The sequence below is a fragment of the Aythya ferina genome (genome assembly GCF_964211825.1).
Source record: "Aythya ferina genome assembly, chromosome: 26".
NCBI lineage: Eukaryota > Metazoa > Chordata > Aves > Anseriformes > Anatidae > Aythya > Aythya ferina.
Window position 1 is genome coordinate 6446254 of NC_140324.1, and position 20426 is coordinate 6466679.

General features: G+C 42.8%; 2 protein-coding genes and 1 long non-coding RNA gene across 9 annotated transcripts in view; 1 reads left to right on the plus strand and 2 right to left on the minus strand.

Moving 5' to 3' along the window:
* Positions 1 to 860, minus strand: part of LOC311424179 (scaffold attachment factor B1-like) — a 17194-nt gene extending 16334 nt beyond the window's left edge. Inside the window, exon 1 of the mRNA XM_084499129.1 lies at positions 589 to 860. Within this exon, the coding sequence (XP_084355255.1) occupies positions 589 to 777 (189 nt within the window). The 5' untranslated portion in view covers positions 778 to 860. The remainder of the gene's footprint in view (positions 1 to 588) is intronic.
* Positions 732 to 17287, plus strand: LOC311424178 (scaffold attachment factor B1-like). 7 transcript variants are annotated; one of them, XM_084499127.1, is made up of 21 exons: positions 732 to 868; positions 2330 to 2417; positions 3426 to 3490; positions 3579 to 3857; positions 4965 to 5027; positions 5687 to 5714; positions 6653 to 7151; positions 7570 to 7619; positions 8303 to 8403; positions 9110 to 9259; positions 9356 to 9456; positions 10357 to 10496; positions 11209 to 11297; positions 11821 to 11957; positions 12597 to 12890; positions 13719 to 13856; positions 14633 to 14672; positions 15452 to 15573; positions 16293 to 16405; positions 16609 to 16675; positions 16892 to 17287. In XM_084499127.1, the coding sequence occupies exons 1-21, from the start codon at positions 866 to 868 to the stop codon at positions 17016 to 17018; spliced, it is 2694 nt and encodes an 897-aa protein (XP_084355253.1). In that variant the 5' UTR covers positions 732 to 865; the 3' UTR covers positions 17019 to 17287. The 7 variants fall into 7 exon arrangements, 6 of the variants coding, with proteins under 6 accessions (XP_084355253.1, XP_084355251.1, XP_084355249.1 ...); XM_084499125.1 differs by lacking the exon at positions 732 to 868 and adding an exon at positions 1005 to 1505; XM_084499123.1 differs by lacking the exon at positions 732 to 868 and adding an exon at positions 1192 to 1505 and having other exon boundaries at positions 14636 to 14672.
* On the minus strand, positions 17160 to 20189 carry LOC311424181. Its single transcript, XR_014686004.1, has 3 exons — positions 19965 to 20189; positions 19327 to 19401; positions 17160 to 17974 (listed from the first exon to the last, which is right to left on the minus strand). It is a non-coding gene; the product is annotated as an uncharacterized lncRNA (long non-coding RNA).
* Positions 20190 to 20426: the final 237 nt, after the last annotated feature.

Below are 20426 nucleotides of genomic sequence, written 5' to 3' on the forward strand. Positions count from 1 at the left end.
CTAAAAACAAAAAAAATGAAACAAAACAAAACCAAAACTGACAACAACCACTACAGCAACTCATACACTTTTTTTTTCTTTCCCCCCCCCCCCCCCCCCTTTAACGTGTCTATTAGAAGCCATAGTGGAACCAGGACCAATGACGCCGTTCTGGCCTTGCAGAAGTCTGTCAAAAAGGGGTACACCCTCGGCAGGGAGGCGAACGGGGTGAAGGGCGCGCAGAGTACGCAAGAGAAAGGGCCGGGGGAAGGACGCAAGGGGGAGACCGCGGGCTTGGGGTGCGAGATCAGAGAACCGCACGTCAAAGGAACGGCTTCGAGGAACGCCGCGGGTGGGCTCGGCGGGACGGCAGGAAGCAGCACCACGGCAGGGCTGCCGGCAGCCCCCACACGGGGACGAACTCCGCGGCGCCTCAGGGAAGCGGCGGGCCGGGAGACGACGGCGGCGCCGCTGCGATGGCGGCCGCGCCCCCCTCCCCCCCCGCCCGCCGCCGGGCTGCGTCGCCAGCGCGCGTGCGCCGAGGGGCCTCGGGCAGGGAACAAAGGGCCCGGATGAGCAGCGCGCCCCTCCCCCCGGCTCGCGCCCTACCTTCCTGAGGCGCTCCGTCAGGACGCTCTTGTTGCCGCCGCTGTCCAGGTTGCGGCGCTTGAGCTCAGCGCGCAGGTCGATGACCCGCAGCTCGCTCAGCCGCCGGGTTTCGGGTTCCGAGCCGAGAGCTGGGGCTCCGCCGAGGGTGGTTAAGTCCCCCAGCCCGGCCGCGGGTTGACTTTCCGCCATCACGGCCCCTTCGGTATCCCGCCTCGAGCCCGAGCGCACGAGAGGACGCGGCGCGAGCGGGGAGCTAACCTTGCGATCACGGCACAAAATGGTGGGGAAGCCGAGACGCACTGAGGGGAGGGGGAAGAGGAGCCCGCTGCGCGCAGGCTCGGAGGGGAGGGGGGGCGGGGGAAGGCGGAGCCCGGGACGCAGCCGTGAGCGGCGGCGCGGGCGCGGGGCGGCTCGCGCGGCCTGAGGCCCTAGCGCCCGGGCGGGCTGCGGCTGCGCGCTCCTGCGGCGAGGGCGGGGCGGGGCGAGGAGCAGCGCGCCTGCGCGCCTCGTCGCTTCGTCGTTCCGGGCGGGCGCGGCTCCGCGCGCAGGCTCCTGGCTCGGGCGTTCGGCTCTGCGCGCGTGCGGGCTGCGTTTCCCTCCCTCCCTCCCTCCCTCCCCTTCTCCTCGGCGCGTCCCCTCTTCGCCACCATTTTGTGTCGCGACTCCGGCTGCCTGCCGTCGCCTTTAACCCGCCTCGCTCCGCGCGTGCGAGCCGAAACGACGGCCCCATGGCGGAGAGCCAGCCAGCGGCCGGACAGGGCGAGCCTGTGGCCCCGGGTGGGCCCGGAGGCCCCAGCTCGGAGCCGGAGACCCGGCGGCTGAGCGAGCTGCGCGTGATCGACCTGCGGGCAGAGCTCCGGCGCCGCAACTTGGACAGCGGCGGCAACAAGAGCGTCCTGACCGAGCGCCTCAGGAAGGTGAGCGGGCGCTGCGCGCGGGCCGCCTGAGGGCGAGGCGCAGCCGGCGCCTGCGCGGCCCCGGCCCCGGCCCTCCCGGCGCCGCTGAGGAAAATGGCGCCAAGCGGCTGCGGCCGGGCCCCTGAGGCGCTTCGGGGCTGCGTTCGGCACGGGACGAGCGTCCCGGAGAGTCGTGGCCGCTGCTGGCAGCGAGGGGGTGAGTGGCGTTGCCGACTCTGCTGCGAGCCCCGCTCTAGGCCCTAGACCCGCCCGGAGCACCGTGCGGGCTGCTGCTCTCGGCTCAGGTGCTTCTAGTGCCGTGCAGCACTGGGCTGTTTGCCGGCCGTTGAGCTCTTGAAGTTACAGGTCTGTGCACTGGGCCTTTTGCAGCGTATTATTTTTTTTCTGACTCTCAGAAGAAGTTGGTAGCAGCATCCTAATCAGAATACTTGGGATTCAAGTTGCACGTTGGCATCTTTCACAGGATGCTGTCTCTAGGATCCAAGGCTCTTACTGTGTCATGACACCCTGGTGCTTGCGTACCTGTGCATTGTTGCGAATTCTGTACCACTGACTACCACAAACTAGTTGATCGGATATTGCTTTACTTCCCAAGTTTCTGCTCTGTGTTTAACCAGCACGTTACAATTTTGTGTGTGCTAAATGCTTTGAAGCTGGTGTCTTTATTGCATATCCAAGTTCCTTCTGTCTGATTCTAAGTGTTAAATTCTTTTTTTTTTTTTTCCTGCTGGTTGGTGTACAGTGTATAAAATCAACCAAGAAATACAAATAGATTTTTTATATCTGTTTTGATATCTATCCTTATTTTTTTTTTTCCTTAATAGGCTATTGAGGAGGAAGGGGGTAATCCTGATGAAATTCCGGTAGTTTCAGAAATTGTCAACAAGAAAACTTCAAAAAGAAGCAGCAAAGGTACAGGGGATTTAGAGAAGATATTCACCTGCCTCCCCACTGGGTTTTCTGTTAGATTTTATCTGTGAACCAGAATCTTGCTAATCTATTTTTAAGTCTGCTTTGCCTTTTGGAAGAACACACTGTATAATTTTGGTACTGTTGTGCACTGAATGTTTAGCAGTTGCAAGGCTGTAGCTAATAGTACTTGTCTGAGCCAGATTTGGATAAAGCCAGTCTTCTGGAAAAGCTGGAACACAGCTGAAGTTTCTGTTCCTTGGTTCTGACCTTTAATGCCATAATGCCTTATTTTAAAATAGATGATTATTTCTTTACGTGACTGTACCTTTACTTTTGAGAAACAGTGTAAAGTTGTTTTTTTTTCTCCCCCAAGGTAGAAATACAGAGCTTCTAGCAAATTCAAAATGACCTCTGTAGTTTGTTGTGCTTATGTTTCATAGCTAGTAGCAGTCTTGTTTTTTCCCCTAGAAAACCAGATTTTAATTAGTATTGGAAGTTTTTTTTTTTTTTTTCAAGGCTTTTCCATAGGGAAAGCCTAGACATGTGTAGACATTATTTCTGGATGGTGAGAAGAAGTCACATAATGCTTATTTTTCTATAAATAGTTTGCTATTTTTCTATAGTTTAGTTACGTTAGCACAGTTTGAGCTTTTGTTGTAATCAAGTAATGTTGAAACTTGCTTTCATATTAGAGCTGAACAGAATAGTTATTTAAAATGAAAGGTTATAATTATTTAATTTTGGTTTATGTAAAATGTAAATTTTTGAGATGAAGCTTAAACATTTTACTTTTTTTTACTCAGATTTTTGTTGATGCATCCAACATTATATTTGCTTGCAAACTAAAATGGGTAATCATAACTGCAAAGATAATGTCATAATTGTCAGTCAGTTGTGGAAAAATAATAAAAAGTAGATAACTAAGTTGAATGGAATGTGTATTCTGGTGGAAAAATGCAACTTGAAGATGCATGTTTGTACCTTTTTATATTCTAACAATGTTGCTAGGACGTAGACCAGATGAAGAGGGGGTTGAAGACAATGGCCTGGAAGAGGATTCTGGAGATGGACAGGTATGTGAAGCTGTGTTGGAAGTGAAGCAATAATGGTGTTGTTTTCAAGTTACAATGACTATTATATATACTACTTTTCTTTTTACAGGAGGATATCGAAGCAAGTTTGGATAACTTGCAGGATATTGACATGATGGATATTAGTGTGTTAGATGAAGCTGAAATAGATAATGGCAATGCTGTAGATTGCAGAGAGGATTGCAGTGCTGATAATGTTCTTGACTCGCTGTCTGACAGTAGAGAAAATGCTGATGCAGAAACGAAAGAACTTCCAGATCAGCCTACAGCATATGCTGTACGTAACGTGGAGGCATCCCCGCAATTTTCTGAAATTAAAGAAGAATCAAGAGAAATACCAGTAGCGATGGTATGCATCTCTTATGTGTGTGGAGTCATTTTTTTTTAAAATAGTATAACCAGCTCGAATGTAGCTGAAGCGATTTGGGTCTCTACTGGTTCTCATAATCATTGCTTTTTCTTCTTTTACATATATGTGGAAATACCATTCTTGATTTTAAATGCTTAGATGTTGTTTGTATGCATTGTATTACTGTACAGATTAATAATGCTTTGAAGTCAGTACTTCACTTTATACTTACAATCACATTTTCATATCTTTATGTAGGAGGATATGTGAGACAAATAAGGCTGCAGCATTTGTTTCACTTCAGCTAAACAGCAGCATAGATATATTCTGGATATATATATATTTTTTTGGTTAGGATATGGTTTTAGGTTACTTAGGTTTTGAAAGTATTTTTGTATTGGCTTTCTATGTTTGTTACACTGCTTTTATGAAGTTGCTCCTAGGGGCAAGAAGATAAACTTTTTCCTCAAAGTCAAGTGTTTACCTTCTGAAACATACAACAAAAGGCTCAAAGAAAGTTATTTGTATCCAGTCTGATTGGGAAGTGTAGTTCTTTGTTGTGTGTACACATTGTTTCATCAGTCTAGACTATAAAGTTACAAAATGGGTATTTTTTCCCTCTTAAATCTTCAAGCTGCAGAAGTAAACAACCCTCTATCTCCAGTCATTTACCCTTTCCCTCACGCAAGCCAAGGGAGAATAATGAAAAAGGTTTTTTTTCAGTTTCAAAAGTGCCAGAGTTTAGGTCAACTCCTGCAGTCTTCTTTTCTCAGTAAAAAATACGGTTATCTAGTCACATAGACTTCTTGGCTCTATGTTCTTGCTGTAAATAAGAGAGAAAAATAAATATTGCTGCAAGAATCAACGACCTTAAAAGATTTTGAGGCAACCAACATATCTTGATAATGGGAAAGCTTATTCATATGGTGGGGATGGGTAAGATGTGTGGGAGTCACCAGTCAGGTTTTTAACCTCTTTGGTTGTTTTGCATGCTGAGAGATTTGCTTGACAGTTGTCAGAGGAAATAATTTCTAATTGATTTCTCATTCAGATTTTGTTTGGAGTACTCTTCTTTTATAGCTAATGAAATGCTTTCTGGTTTTCAAGGTAGAGGCTGAAGATGTTGGAAACAGTTTCAATGCTGCTTCATCTGATTTAACTGTAATAAAGGTAAATTGTGTACGTACACGTACAGCTTCCAGTCTTGTTATCCGTTGTATAAATGATCTTGATACCTTATATTATATTTAACTTTCGTTAAAAGAGTATGTATCCTGTTTTGGCAATAAAGCTGAAACTGATCTGTTCTGAAATACGGGCCTCATTTTGAGATCATTCATGGCTGAGTAAGAACATTGTAGCTTCAAGTGAGGCTGGTGGTTCTTTCAATACCATTTTCAGAAGGCAGACTTTGTAAAGTACACCCTAGAGAAGGATAACACAAAGATAAAATATGGTCTATGTCACTTACATGTGATAATTTATATACCCATATTAATGTGAGTAGGGTTGTAAAAGTATTACTGTGTTGTATGTTTAAAAAAACAAATGTTACCAGTGTTGTAGTTGCTTGAAACTGACCTCGAGTTTGTGGTGTCTGAATTTGAGAAATATTGAAATATTAATGTTTCATAAAGCATGAAAATCTTAAAAAAGTAATGTTAAACCATCTTGTGAGAAATTCATTTGAAATTCAATAATTTCAAAGTAGAAATACTATGCATCATAGTAATGCTTTCCTCCAAGGTGTAGGGAGTAAGCAGTAACATCTTGACTTTTTTTTTTTTTGAATACTGATATTTTTCTACCTTTGCTGCTTTTCTCCCCAGGAAACTGAAGAGTTACCTTTGGAGCCAGGTACTGTGGTGTTTTTCCTATTTTTTTTTTTATAGGTGTATTGTGTTGGGGGGGGAGGGTCCAGGGCTTTGAAACAGTTCCATTTTTCATTTAATTCTTTTTGTATTGCTGTTTATTTTTTAATGCATTACCATAGTGTACCTTATATTATGGTGGACAATCCAGGTCATGCACGATCATAGAGATTGGAAACCCAGTCATATCACCAGATCTGTGGAGACCTACTTTTTGAAAACTTGTATTTAATGGGAGGAAATAGTTGTATAGAGCTCTCAACTACAACGGATTTAAAGAATGAGCCTTAAAGATGCAAAGGTTCTGAGTATAAAACAGATCTTGTGATATCACACTGTATTACAGTTCTGTGAATATAAATAAAGGAATGCAGGTAATATAAAACTTTGGTACAGAACATAAATTCTGGTGACTGAACTTCAGAAGAAGGAATAGAGTGTCGTCATGGGAATTTTCTACAGATCATACTCACATTCTGGGACTGCGAACACACTCATGCACCATCAGAAGATGCCCAATTTTCGTGTTGGACTGTCTGCTAAAAGAATTTCACAGAAATTCGGAAATTGAACTCTCAGTGCATTGATATGTTCAGTTAAGCATCTTGGACTTTGGAAGCTAACTAGAGAAGAAACAGAGCTGAACGATTTCATGAAGAATACCAAGGATCAGCCAGAAGGTTTTTGTTAAATCTGTGGGGACGTTTTTCTTCCCTGTTAACATTTTAGGGCTGATAAGGTAGTTTGTCAGACTGCAGTTAGCATAGCACTTTTAACACTGTGTACACTAGGGTTTTCCAATCTCTGTGTAGCTTAGAAGTTCTCTTGGTGTTAGTGTGGCAGCCATGCCAGTTCCACATTTGTGATTGCTGTATTTCCCTGGTGATTAAATCTTGTGCCATTCTATTCCTGTTAAATCCGTAGAAAATGAGAAAATACTCGACATTTTGGGGGAAACTTGTAAATCTGAACTACTTAACGAAGAAACTTCCGAAGTGGAGCAGCCACATGCACAGGAAGCAAGTAACGTGGTGCCAGGCAAGAGGCTAGCAGAGGAAGAGGATGTTCTTGCTGCCGCTCAGTTGGAGGAAGATGCTTTAGATTTGGACAGCAAATCGGCACAAGCTGTGTCAAGGAAGGAGGCAAAGCGTTTAGTTGTAGCAAAAGGGGAGAGAAGTGAACAGACAATAGAGGAAGAGAAACTGGACTCTGAATCTTTAGTATTAGAGACCCTAAGCGATCAGAGTAGCAAACGATTCCAAGGCCTGGAAGCCTCTAGTGGGGAAACAGCGGAAAAAGGCGCAGGTCCTGAAGGCAAAGATAGCAAAGAAGATGCCAAGAAAACAGAAGACAAAGCTAATTCTGAGGAATCCCCTGCTACTAGAGAGTCCTCAACCAGTGAGGGCGGTGATCAGAAAAAGAGGTTTGTTTTTTCTCCGTTATAGACCAGATGCTATCTTTTTTCATTGGTCGTTAAGTGATGCGAATAAGCTGTTTCCTTCAATTGGCCACCAAGACTCATGAAATTGTAGCCTATTCCTAAAGAATCTGTTTTATTTCTCCTTGTGCAGACTTTTTTAAACGCAGGGGGTTTGATTTCTTTCCTTCCTCAACCTTCAAAGGTTGTTTTCTTAAATTATTTTAATTTCAGTCATCTGCAAAACAGAATTAATTGTCTGTTTAAGTATATGAGTCCCATATTTTTTTCTTGTTTTTCAAAAAATTTGAACGGTATCTTGTATTTCAGAAATAATTCACTGGTAGGTATCAAATTCTAGTGTGCAATCTAGAATTTTATTTATGCTCTTGCTTGGTTGAATAACGGGATGTTTTGTCTTTAGCCCTGTTGAGGAGGACAGAGATGCAAAGATAATCTCAAGAGATGAAAAAGGTATTTTTTTTTTTTTTTTTAAAGTACGTGTGACTTAAATTTTTTTTTTTTTGGTCAAATCTTACCATTTCTTTCAAGTCAGTTTTTGTAAGTGGATGTATGAAAGAGTGAATGGAGCAATTGTAATGATCAATTTTAAATACTTTGACTTGCTTTTCTTGTGATTTTTGGTTTCCTTTTAGTGTGTAAGTGTGCACATATCTTTACTGTAGTTTTTGTACTCCCACTAGGTTTCTGAAATGGTGGTAGGTACTGACAAGACTGGTATTTGTCAGAAAATGTCAAAGATATGTAATCTCTATACTCTGTATGGTATTTCTGGTGAACTGTGAATTTCAGTCCCTAACTGACAAAGTAGAAAAAGTTCTGTTGTGGATTAATGTTTAATACTTTGTAGTTCTCATCAAAGTGATTGAAATGTAGGGGGCAATGTGTAGATGAAAACTCATTAAAACTGTTGAAATGCACGTCAGGTGTGGAGGTCAACGGTTTTTGAAGGGTGCAATGTGTTAGGTGATTTTAAGATTGCTTGGGAGAGGTAGAGTTAAAATTGTGCTTAAAGAGGTTCATGAAGAGAAAAAGTGGAGTTTATAGAGCAGTTGCTTTTTCACTGTTGCATTCCTGTGTAAATGTGTTTTTTCTTTTTCAATGTTTGGCTTTTTTTTTTTTTTTTTTTAAATTAGGTCGTGCAGGTAGTGGTTCTGGCAGAAATTTGTGGGTTAGTGGACTTTCTTCATCTACTAGAGCTACAGACTTGAAGAATCTTTTCAGCAAGTATGGAAAGGTATGTAGTGGATATGCAGACTAACAAATTGTTTAATCGGTGTTTAGTTTATAGTTTTTCAGACCTTGTGTGCAATAATCTTTAACCTTTTTAGCTGTGTTCATGTTGCCATTGACTTAGGTGTAACACTGTTAGCATTACATTTAGAATAAATATAAAGAAGAAATTCTTTGTGGTGTGGGAGGTAAAGCACTGGAACAGGCTGCCCAGGGTAATTGTGGATGCCCCATCCTTGGAATTGTTCAAGGCCAAACTGGATGGTGCTTTGAGCATCCTGGTCTAGTAGGAAGTGTCCCTGCCCCTGGAGTGGTGGGAGTGGAACTAGATGATCTTACAGGACCATTCCAACGTAGATGATCCTGTGATTCTGATATTTCTGTCAAGTGTTCCTTAGTGAAGCACTTCTAGAACATCATGGACATGATACAGATCATGGACAGTATACAGGTCAGGTGAAAATGTGAAATGAGATTAACAATGTTGTTGTCTTAGAACACAAATGGAATATTGTGTGCCAAGAATGTTTCCTCTCTGTTAAAAGTGGATAGGTACTATACTATTACCAATACATGGAGCTGCTCAAATGATAAGGTAAAATTTATTTTGTGATGGAGCTGCAAATGTAGAACATGTGTATATATATGTGTATATATATATATGTTTGTGTGTGTGTGTATCTATCTATATATTTTTTTTTCCCCTGTAGGTGGTTGGTGCAAAAGTAGTAACAAATGCTCGCAGTCCTGGTGCACGCTGTTACGGCTTTGTTACAATGTCAACATCTGAAGAAGCCACCAAGTGTATCAGTCATCTCCATAGAACAGAGCTGCATGGAAAAATGATTTCTGTGGAAAAGGTAAATGGTAGCTATTTTGTGATAGTATAACGAAAATAAAAGTGTGTAAGTTTAGTGCCTGTCTTCTATTAAAAATATTTCTGGCTAAAATTCTAGGCAAAAAATGAACCAGCTGGGAAAAAGCCTGCAGACAAAAAGGAAGGCGAAGCAAGGAAGGAAAAAGACAGGCACCATTCAGCAGATTGCAAATCTGAGAAGTAAAGTGTTCTTTATATTTTCCTGTTTAAAACTCGTTTGAAACGCAGCCATGTGACAGAAGGGAACAGTAATTGTAATAAGTCTTGATTTGCTTCATGCTGCATCTGAAATAGTAATAATACTGGGAAATCTGGAATTGCTCTTCTTTAGCAATAAGCACATCTTGATTGGCCCTCTGTTCAGAAATACAAAGCTTTTCAGGTTTTATTATCAAAATTTGTCAGTTACATGAGGAGATGGTTTATTTTTACATTAACCAGTATTTTTTATCAGAACTGTTAATCCCATAATCTGATTCTTACTTGGCCTGTTCTTTTAACGGACAAATCTTTCTAGTAACTTGTCCATATTTTTGATGGACTGTTTGTAGTAAGCAGTGTTTCAATATTTGTTTTTCAAGTGCTTTGGCTTTTTTGAAAGAGGCATTTTGCTTTACTACACGTTATTTTCTCATAAAACTATAAAAGACTGGGTAAAAGAAATGCTTTGGCAGACTGCTTTGTATCAGGTGCTAAAGGTATCTGTTCCACTGTTTCAAAAAAAAAAAAAAAAAAAAAAAAAAAAGAGGGGATCAACCTATACCTGGGTGGGCCCTCTTCTCCCTGTTCTAAGTGTGAATGTTACTTATAGGCAGAACAGGAGGCCTTTACTTCTGGCACTCAAATGCCAAATACTCAGATCATCTGTAGTTTCTTTCTTCTAGACAGCTTTAGCGTAGTATTGTTTGCTAGTCTTAAACATACGTACAAGTATGCATTGACATACTGCAAATGCTCAGCAGCATGAAAGACACTGGACTATGTTTTTGAGTGTTTTTTCTTTTACGTGATTGACTTAATCAGTAAGAATGGTTATGTAGCACTTGTTAGAATTTCTATTAAAGCAAAGTTTGTCTGTAGGTCTGTAGGTATTAAAAAGGAGGAGAAGACTGACAAAAAAGATGATGCTAAGAAATCAGAAAAAGACGGAAAAGATGAAGGAAAAGAGAAAGATGATCAGAAAGCTGGACCCTCAGATCGATCACGGGCAAGCAAATCAGGTAATTCTAGTGGTTCTTCAGAAATACATTCAAAGATACTTGTTTTATTTTTAAAGAAAAGAAGTTGATAAAAGCTTCATCACAGTTGCTTATACTGTATTTCACATACAAAAAAGTTTCCTTAATTGGCTAACAAGCATTAAAACATTGAGAACTGTGGCTGGTCAGAAAACTTCCAACTTTTGCATGATTCATAATTTAGTAAAAAGAATGAAATGGACTTTGCAATACTTTGTTTTCCTGATTGACAAAAAAAGCCATGCCAGAAAATACCTTAGAACTTTTTTTTTTATTATTCCAACTTTGAATGCTTGTAGCTTAGCAACACAGTTTTCGTTAGTGGGCCTTAAAAGATGCATATCGTAATCCGTGAATTTTATGGAACCGTCACTGGGTTTAGAGCTGATGCAGTGTCCGCTCCCCTAGCTCCTGAAAGCATGTATTTTGCAGACCTAAGAACAAACTTAAATTTGCTTTCTTCTAACTGCCATCCCAGGTAGAAAGTGGTACTTAAAAGTTTACTGCCCACACCCCCAACTTAGCAAAATGTCAGTAAACTATATAAATCATAAATATGTTATTCCATAGGACATTCAAGAACCTCAGTAAAATAACTCTTTACTACTTCATATCATAATGGTTTTAAACTATTGCAAGAGTTCTTAAATGTCTTGAGTATTATTTATTCCTTGGGCATATTTTTGTTTTCTAGCAAGTCGAGGAACTGAAAGGACTGTGGTAATGGATAAATCCAAAGGAGAGCCAGTTATCAGTGTGAAAACTTCTGCATCAAAAGAGAGGGTAAGTACAGCTTTCAGAGAAGTATTTTTATAATAATAGGTGTAAACCAACGTTATATGCAAATAATTTTTTTTTTGCCTTGCGTATTGGGAACAGCTATCTTTTAATTGCATTTTACAAAATGTTAAGATGATGATGTGAAAGTAAATACTTGAATCTCACCACTTTATAGTCAGTTGCTGCTGTTGTAGTTGAGGTAGTAGAAATGTAATTTGTAAGTGAAATTAATATATTTCAACCAGTATGGTGACCAGTGACCTTTAAAGTGGTATATTATTTCTCACCAGTGCAAGTCAGATCTTGTGCCTCTAATATCTCTATATATTTAAACTCTTTAGAGGTTCTAGCCAAATTCTGGGTGCTTCTCCCTGACTTTTCTGTGGAATTTCAATATTATTTACCTTTGGGAAGGTGTGAGAGCCTGTTTTGTTCAAGTTGGCATAAGGTGGGTGTTTTGCATAGGAAATGTAGCTACAAGGGCTCTAAAAGCGTTTGGCTAATGCACTGTTTTGATTTAACTCAGAGTACGAAAAGCCAGGATCGTAAATCTGAGAGCAAAGAGAAACAAGATATTTTATCGTTTGATAAAATCAAAGAACAGCGAGAACGTGAACGTCAGAGACAGAGAGAGAGAGAAATCAGAGAAACAGAGAGGCGACGGTGAGTTTTTCACTTCTCTAAACTTTGAATGGCATTTACTTGTACCTCTCATAACCATGTTTTTTGAACAGGCTTCAACATAAGTTGTGTGCTGGACCTTCCACATTTGTATGTCAGATGAATTTGATGTTAAACTATTGCTAGAACAGATGCAATGCCAAATTATGAAGGTTTTTATTACTGAAACCGGTTGTCTCTAAGTCTGTGCATCTAAGGAGACTCTAGTTGAATAACAACTTCTATAGGTACTTTCAGGTCTGTTATTCTACTCAGTCGGAAGTGATTTTTCATATAGGGGTGTTTTCCCTGAAAGTTTGTAACTACTTTCTAAATACTTCCTCAGTTCTGCATTAGGACATGCTTATGAAAGCTTTTTCCGTCTTACTTAGAGTAGCTACTCTGTTACTTATGCAGAATCTTTACACTTACTACTTTTTTTTTTTTCTAACCTATATGGACGAATTTTTTGTTTAGGTGGCTGTGATTTAGTTGAGTATACACCATTTGTGTTTAAGCAGCTAGTGGGAAGAATATAACTTTTTTTTTTAAAAGGCAAACAAATAAAAACACCCAAAACAAGCAATAAAGCCTAGACTCAAGATAATTGACTGAAAACAAAATATCTGCTCTTTTAATTAGAGAGAGAGAGAGGCGAGAACGAGAACAACGGCTTCAAGCCATTCATGAACGGGATGAAAGACAGAGGCTCCAGAGAGAGCGGGAAAGACTTGAATTTCAACGACAGCGTCTTGACAGGGAACGACTGGAGAGGGAGAGATTGGAGAGAGAAAGAATGCACATAGAGCAGGAAAGAAGGAGAGAACAGGAACGAATCCAGCGAGAGAGGGAAGAGCTGCGACGTCAGCAGGAACAGCTACGCTATGAACAAGAACGGCGATCTGCAATGAGAAGGCCGTATGATCCTGATGGCAGGTAATAGTAACTAGGAAGAGATCCTGAAGTTTTTGGCCACATCCATTTACAGATACATAGGCTTTAGAATACTCTAATTTGAAAATACTTTTGCTGTAACTGTCATTGGGGTTCACAACTGAAAGCTTTCTATTTTGTTGCTGTTAACAGATCAATATTGATCTTTAGAAAAAGTAAATGTCGTACTTAAGTACCTGTAAGCACAATGTTATTATAGCAGATTTGAAAGAATTGGGAACTATTTTTCAAAGACGAGTGACTGAGAATAGAAATCCTTCACTTAAATGGGTATAGAATGTGATGGAACAGTCTCAGGTTGTGCCAAGAGAGGCTTAGATGAGACATAAGGAAAAATTTCTTCATGGAGGGGGGTGGTCAGGTATTGGAACAGGTTGCCAGGGAAGTAAGTGGTGGAGTCCCCATCCCTGGAGGTATTTTAAGAGGCATGTAGACGTAACACTAAGGGACACGGCTTAGTTATGGGACTTGGTAGTTCAGGTGGATGATTAGACTTTTGAAGGTCTTTTCCAGCTTGGGTTATTCTGTGTTTCTAAACTCTAAAACAGGGATGCCAGCAGGAAAAGGTACTTCTTAGACTCCTCTCATGTCCAGCTGTGCTGAGGTTACACTTTTTGTATGGTGTTCATGCAACTAGCTTTCTTTCTGAAACTGAAATGTGATGTCAGTTTAACAGTTCAGAGTTTTTAATTATAAATCAAAAATAACTTTTTGAATAATTTAATTGAATGAGGTTTGATCTCAAGATCTTGTTCAAGAGAGCAAGAAAGGAAGACTGCTTTGAGACTTCTTTTGTGTATTTTCTTTCAGGCGAGATGATCCTTACTGGCCAGAGGCAAAGCGAATGGCAATGGATGATAGGTACCACTCTGAATTTGGTCGTCAGGACCGCTTCCATGACTTTGACCACAGGGATCGTGGCCGATACCAAGATCATTCTTTGGACAGGTCAGTAAGGAGGTGGCTCTTCTTTCCGTACTTTTATGGAAGTTAGGTGTCTTTTCCTGGCTTACTAATGGCTTGAACAGTGCTAAAAACAAATGAGCCTTTTGCATTTCTTGTGTCTAAGTTTATACATGCTTGCAATTCTGTCTCCCTCACTTAATATATATCAAAAAAGGTTGCTTAAATACTAGAAGCTAATTTGTGTTGTAGTCTGCAGTGGTGCTGAGGGAGATCCTGTAACTTCTATCAAGATGGATGGAAATCTGATTTGTGAATCCATTAGTCAAAGATTTAGCAGTTTCCTTTGCTTTAAAACTTTCCCTGCTTTCATCTTCACAGCCTAGCTTACACTGACTTTACTTCCACAGACTACAAAAATGCTTTCTGCATAGTGCTGTTGACACTTCTGGTTTATTCTCAAAGGAGCTTTGGCAAGAACTGTTCCACTTTGCTTTTGCTTGTAACTCATTTCTGATGCTGGTTGGTTCGCTCTATATTATTCCTTGGTTCAAGGCCTGGCACAGTGTTCTTCCCTCAGGTTCCTGACCGTGTCTCAGTGACACCTTGCTTACTAATATTACTGTAAGCGTTACTGTGATGTCTCTGTATGCTAGGTTGCTGAAACAAAAAATCATTTAAATATCTTACAGCCAAACAAGTATCGGTGTTCTCAGTTTTAAAGCCTAACAAAGATAAATTTCCACATGCTACTTCATACAAACACCAGAACATATGATTGCTATGTTGATCTGACTGAAATTTCTCTTATTTTCTTCAAGAAGAGAAGGTTCGCGAGGGATACCAGATCGAGATGGGCAGGTGGGTCATATCCAAACAATCACTTCAGTTTAAAAAACAAAGTAGTCCCAAAGCAGAAGCAGCACAATGTGCGTGATACCCATTTCTTAAATGGAATTGCCACTAGAATTAAACAGTATGTGTTCAGTCAGTAACTGACTTAATCTAGTAATGTGCTAACATAAGTCACTAGGGCATTTAGCCATAGTTGAGGAAAAAATCTTGAGTGATTAGAGCTGCAGTATGGTGTTTCTTCAGACCAGAATATGGTATGTGGTGATAGAAGTTCTCTGTTTAACAGTCATAGGTGACTGCAGTATGTAAAGAGGTAAATTCTGTAGTAATGTGTCCATAGTTGGCAAGGATTCCCTTCTCTGATGTGTATCTAAACAATATGTAGAAAATAAGCGATGCCATGATGCAACAAGAAGACTATAAAAAGGACAAGTGTGGACACTGGTATCACAGAGGTATACTAAAACTTTCCTTCCTTCCTCTCTTCAGAAATGAGGCAGGCATTCTAGTAAAGGGAAAAGAAAACGTGTAGCCAGAATGTAAGCCTTAAAAAACAAAACAACAGAGAGCACCAGCACAACCAAATACAAAGCTTTCACCTACCAACAATTGGAGTAGAATATGTGCTGTGAAACGAAATTAGTGCCTCAGGTGAACTGTACCTAGTAGCAACTATGGAAACAGTGAAGCATGAGACAGCTGTTTTTATTTTCTGGCACATAAAACTGCAACCTCTGAGAAGCTGAAATTTTGATACCATAAACTCTGTACCATTTGCTTTCCAGCACTACCCAGATGAACGCCATGGAGGGCCAGACCGTCATTCGCGGGACTCCCGGGATAGTTGGGGTGGCTATGGGTCTGACAGAAGAATGAATGAAGGGAGAGGGATACCTCCACAAACCCGGTTAGTGCGTAAGAAATAAGGGAAGCAATTTACTGAATCTTAATTCTAATTCTCAGTAAACCTTTGAAGGGGGTGACAGTGGAAGCAGTTTCCCAAGTGTGAATACTTTCTCCAGGTAGCTTCTTCAAATATCTATACTTGTCTGAATAAGCAAGGAATTTAGTGAGTGAAGAGGTACTGTTCAGGTAGCTCAGTTGGTAACTGGTTCTCTTGTAAATTTCCTTCTCTACAGATAAGATTGAGTCCTATGCTAGATGGTCCAATAGTGCCCACAAAAGTTGCATTTGTGACTAACACGTTTTAAGGGAATTGATTTTCTTTCCTGCAGTAGTGGGGGACTGAGACTGTTCTTAGTGGTCTTCAAATCAGTGAGTCGTCAAGCTAGGTGTATTTCAGATGCATAACGTTCAGTTCTACATAAATACACCAGATAGAGGAATAGTGGCTGATGAATTGCTCCCTGTGTAAGTGCTTTAGTATATTGTGATGCTAAGTATGTTTGTAGATTGGAAAAAGATGGGCTTTGTGTGGAGGATGTTGTTCAGCAAGTTTCTCATTGTTTGAGTTTGAACAGTTCTTACTGCAATGATTGGGTGGATATAGATACAGCTTGACTAATGCCTTAATACGCTCTTTTATGGGATATGGTATTTGGCCTTACCCTATGCTGTTAAATTGATAAGGGACACACCTAGAAGACTTTCTTTTATTTTTTTAAGAGATGGACGTGACTGGGGAGATCATGGTCGAAAGTTAGAGGGGCATCAAGATCGTTCATGGCAGGGAAATGTGGATGGAGGAATGATGGGACGGGATCATGAGAGATGGCAAGGTACACTTGCTGCTTACCAGTGTGATTGTGGTTTTTCTATGAATTACTGCTTCTGAACTTCTAGTGGTAGTTAAAATTCCTACGGAGCTTTAACAACATTGGCAAGAAAGCAAATACAATTCTGGAAACAAAATGTTGCTTTTTTAATAGGAAAACATGAATACCTCCTTCCCCCCCCCCCCTTTTTTTTTTTTTTTAATTAGGTGGTGATAGAAGCATGCCTGGTCAGTCAGGACCAGGCCATGTGATGAATCGAGGAGGGATACCAGGGTAAGAAGCTGTGTTTGGACTGCTTATGAATGTTTCACAGTAGCTGACATCTGAATAAAACACTAAATTCCTGTGTCAAAAATACAAAATAATACTTTCAGATTCTACCCAAGTATGGATTTGCAAGTAGAAAAAAAAAACAAGCAAATGCTTTTTCTCAGATTTGTAGTAGTATTTAGTTGTGTCCAATTTTGAATTTGCCTGTTCTTGTTTTAGGCGTGGAGGCTTCACACAAGGTGGAAACCAGAGCCAGATAATGCAGAGTGGTGGAATACAAGGAGGTTTTGCAGGCCAGGAGAGAACAAACAGACTGACTGAAAGCCGTTTTACCCGCCGCTACTGAAAGCACTATAAATAATATATATTTATATATATATATATATAAATATATATATTTTTTTAATACAAGATGACAATGGTGGTGAATTCTATTGAGCAGGGTCACCTTGAATTTGTGATTACAAAAAGCAAGATTGCTGCCATATTGTAGCCAAATATATCAGCTGTTTATTTTGTTGTTGTGAATGTGTTCTTGGACAAGTATTAGTTAAAGTTTCTTTTAGTGAAACATTCCATTTTTCAAAAATAATAAAACCAGATTATGGCTAACAATTCCATCTTCCTGTAGTCTTCCTTGGTGGCACACAGGATGAGGTGCCGTGCAGTCAGCTACTTCTGGGGAAATGGTGAGCAGCAGTGGGGGGAGAGTGTTGTCTGTAGGTTGGGAGAGGCAGTGGGGGGGACGTGGAGGGAGAACACTGCTACCAGAGTGCAGGGGGCTTCAAGGTTCCCCAGCTCTCATTACAGAGCGTCTTCAGTTGCCAAACCCTTATCAATTGTTTTTCACAGTCCATTTCTGCTTCAAGCTTACCACGACCTTTCCCTGCTGGAAAACCATCCCAAACAGTTTGAAGACTGAATGAAGCGGAGGAAAAGCATACCCTTCTGCCCATTTTAAACTGCACGTGATTGCTGTACTTTGTCTAGGAGGTTTTCCTCTCCCTGTTTCTGAAGCACAGAGTTGATGCTTGTCAGGAAGGCTTTTTACCATACACGTGCTTTCTCTTTATTTAAGGAAAAGGCGCTACTGATAATTACCCAGACAGTTGAGGCTTACCAGAGTGTAGAAGGCAACTCCACATCTCTACTGACTGTGCCAGCTGTGGCATGTCTTTGTTCCCTCGCAGATGTGGAAGCCATGCGATGGGAGCCTTGATGCTGTTCTTCAAGGGCCTCTCTCTCTGCTGTGGGGTCTAGCAACCTTGAGAAGGAAGCTTCTTAGGTGTAGGTGTGGTGTACCTGGGAAGAAGAGTGGAACAAGCAATGGAAGAATGTTGGTGTGTGTGTGTGTGCTGAAGAACAGCAGCTTGTGCTGTGGCTGGGTGCTGAAGGTCGCAGCCTACAGGTGGTTTCTAGCCCGGCTTCTAAGGGTGAGGACAGAGGTTGTGCACAGGGATGCTTGGTATTACCCGCAAGAGGAATCTGCCCAAATCAATAAATATAGTGAAGGGCTATTGCCAAAGGAAGGTAAGAAGTAGGCCTCGCTGTTTTTCTGCAGCTTTAGCTCTCCCTATTGCTTCCCTTCTGTCCAGCAAAGGGAGAATGTAACCTCTTTGCAAGCTGCACTGCATGGCTTTAAAGGTTAGGTTCTCCAGGGTCAAGGTTTTGAGTGTCCTAATTTTTTGGGTTAGGGTTTTGAAACTTTGGCAGAACTAGTTCCTTAATTTGTACTCGGCACAGACTCCGTGTCAACCATTCAACAGGGCCAAGTGCAAGGTCCTGCACCTGGGTGGGGGCAATCCCAAGCACAAGCACAGGCTGGGTGGAGAATGGATTCAGAGCAGCCGCAAGGAGAAGGACCTGGGAGTGTCAGTTGATGAGAAACTCAAAAAGAGCTGGCAATGTGCATTTGCAGCCCAGAAAGCCACCTATGTCCTGGGCTGCATCAAAAGTAGCATGACCAGCTGGTCAAGGGAGGTGATTCTCCCCCTCTTCTCCTCTCTCCTGAGACCACAGCTGGGGCCCTGCATTCAGCTCTGGGGCTCCCAGCACAGAAAGGACATGGACCTATTAGAGCGAGTCCAGAGGACATTCATGCGGATGGCCAGAGGGCTGGAACACCTATCTACAAAGACAGACTGAGGGAGTTGGGGCAGTTCAGCCTGGAGATGAGAAGGCTCTGAGCACACCTTCTAGTGACCTTCCAATACCTAAAGCGGGCCTACAGGAAAGCTGTGGAGGGACTCCTTGTCAAAGCGTGTAGTGATAGAACAAGGGGTAATGGCTTTAAGCTAAAAGATGATAGATTCAGACTAGATGTTAGAAAGAAGTTCTTTACTCAGAGGGTGGTGAGGCACTGGCACAGGCTGCCCAGAGGAGCTGTGGATGCCCCATCCCTAGAAGTGCTCAAGGCCAGGTTGGATGGAGCTTTGAGCAACCTGGTTTAGGGGAAGGTGTCCCTGGCCACAGCAAGGGGGTTAGAACTAGATGATGTTTAAGGTTCCTTCCAACCCAAACCATTCTGTGATTCTAATGCTTGACTCGAGTCTCACCACAGAGAGCATTAGAAATTGCACACAGTAAGCAGGCTACGTTGCAAAGTACAAAGAAAATCAACTACTGAGAAATACAGTACAAGGGAAGAAACACACCTTTTCCAATTTGCGTAGTTTGCCAGTGGATAAAAACTCATCAATTTTCTCTGCTATTTTAGCACCAACTCCATCCTAAATATTGGGGGAGAAGGAAACACCAGTTAACCTCAAGATCACTTACAGCCAGGAAAAAAAGAAAGCCCCACAGGAAGAACTATGATGTCACCTAAACCACAACAAAACATTGGTCCATAAGGGAACAAGAGCATGCAGGGTTCCACACAAGCAGCACTTGTGCTGCACACAACACAGCACTTGGACGACGGCATTACTTATTCTAAACAAGGCTTTGACTTCTACTGCCCTCCACGTTGAGCAGAGCAGTAAAGCAACGAAGGGGAAACCTGCCACCACAGAAGCCCTCGGCACGCAGACAGCTGCAGGCCCCAGCTGGCTCTGTGAGACCCCCCCCCGGCAACCTCCCCTCACCGCGACACCGGCCCCCCGGCCCCCCTCGGGAGGCAGGGCGCGGACCCCTGCCAGCTCCTTGGCTTCGGCCCCGCTCCGGATCTCGCCGGGGTACCGGGCGGTGACGGACGCCGCCTTCCTGCGGAACAGCGCGGCTCAGGGCTCAGCGCCCAGCCCCGGCGGGGCCCTGCAGCCCCACGCACGGCGCGGGGGGGGGGAGGCGGTACCTGTGGGCGTTGTACTTGTGGATGGCCCGGTTGCCGTTCCGCTCGTAGTTCGCCAGCTCTGCGGGGAGAAACGCGCTTGGAGCGGCCGAGGCGCGGCGCGGTCCCCCCAGCGCCCCCCCCCCCGTCAGCAGGTCCGAGATGCCCGGGTTGGGGCGCCCGGACGGGGCCTTCCGCCTGCTCATCGCGGGCGCCGGCACTGGCATGAGGCAACGGGCGGAAATGACGCGAAGGGGCTTCCGGCGGAGATGTCTATAAGCGAGACCGCATTCACGCGCACGCGCGGCACAGGGACTGAGCGCTGCCGGGAGATGTAGTTCTCGGACTCCGGACTTCCGGGAGGCCATGTTGGGTTCCCAGAGCGTGCCAGGAGATGAAGTACTCGGACTCTGAACTTCCGGGAGGCCATGTTTGTTGCCAAGAGCATGCCGGGAGAGGTAGTTCTCGGACTCTGAACTTCCGGGA

What these genes read in the sequence shown, in the direction of transcription:
- LOC311424178 (XM_084499125.1), top strand. Translation starts at nt 1,317, where the DNA reads ATGGCGGAGAGCCAGCCAGCGGCCGGACAGGGCGAGCCTGTGGCCCCG. An exon ending in AGAGTTACCTTTGGAGCCAG is followed by an intron (nt 5,715 to 6,652) that starts GTACTGTGGTGT and finishes TTAAATCCGTAG; the next exon opens with AAAATGAGAAAATACTCGAC. An exon ending in CAAGATCATTCTTTGGACAG is followed by an intron (nt 13,857 to 14,632) that starts GTCAGTAAGGAG and finishes ATTTTCTTCAAG; the next exon opens with AAGAGAAGGTTCGCGAGGGA.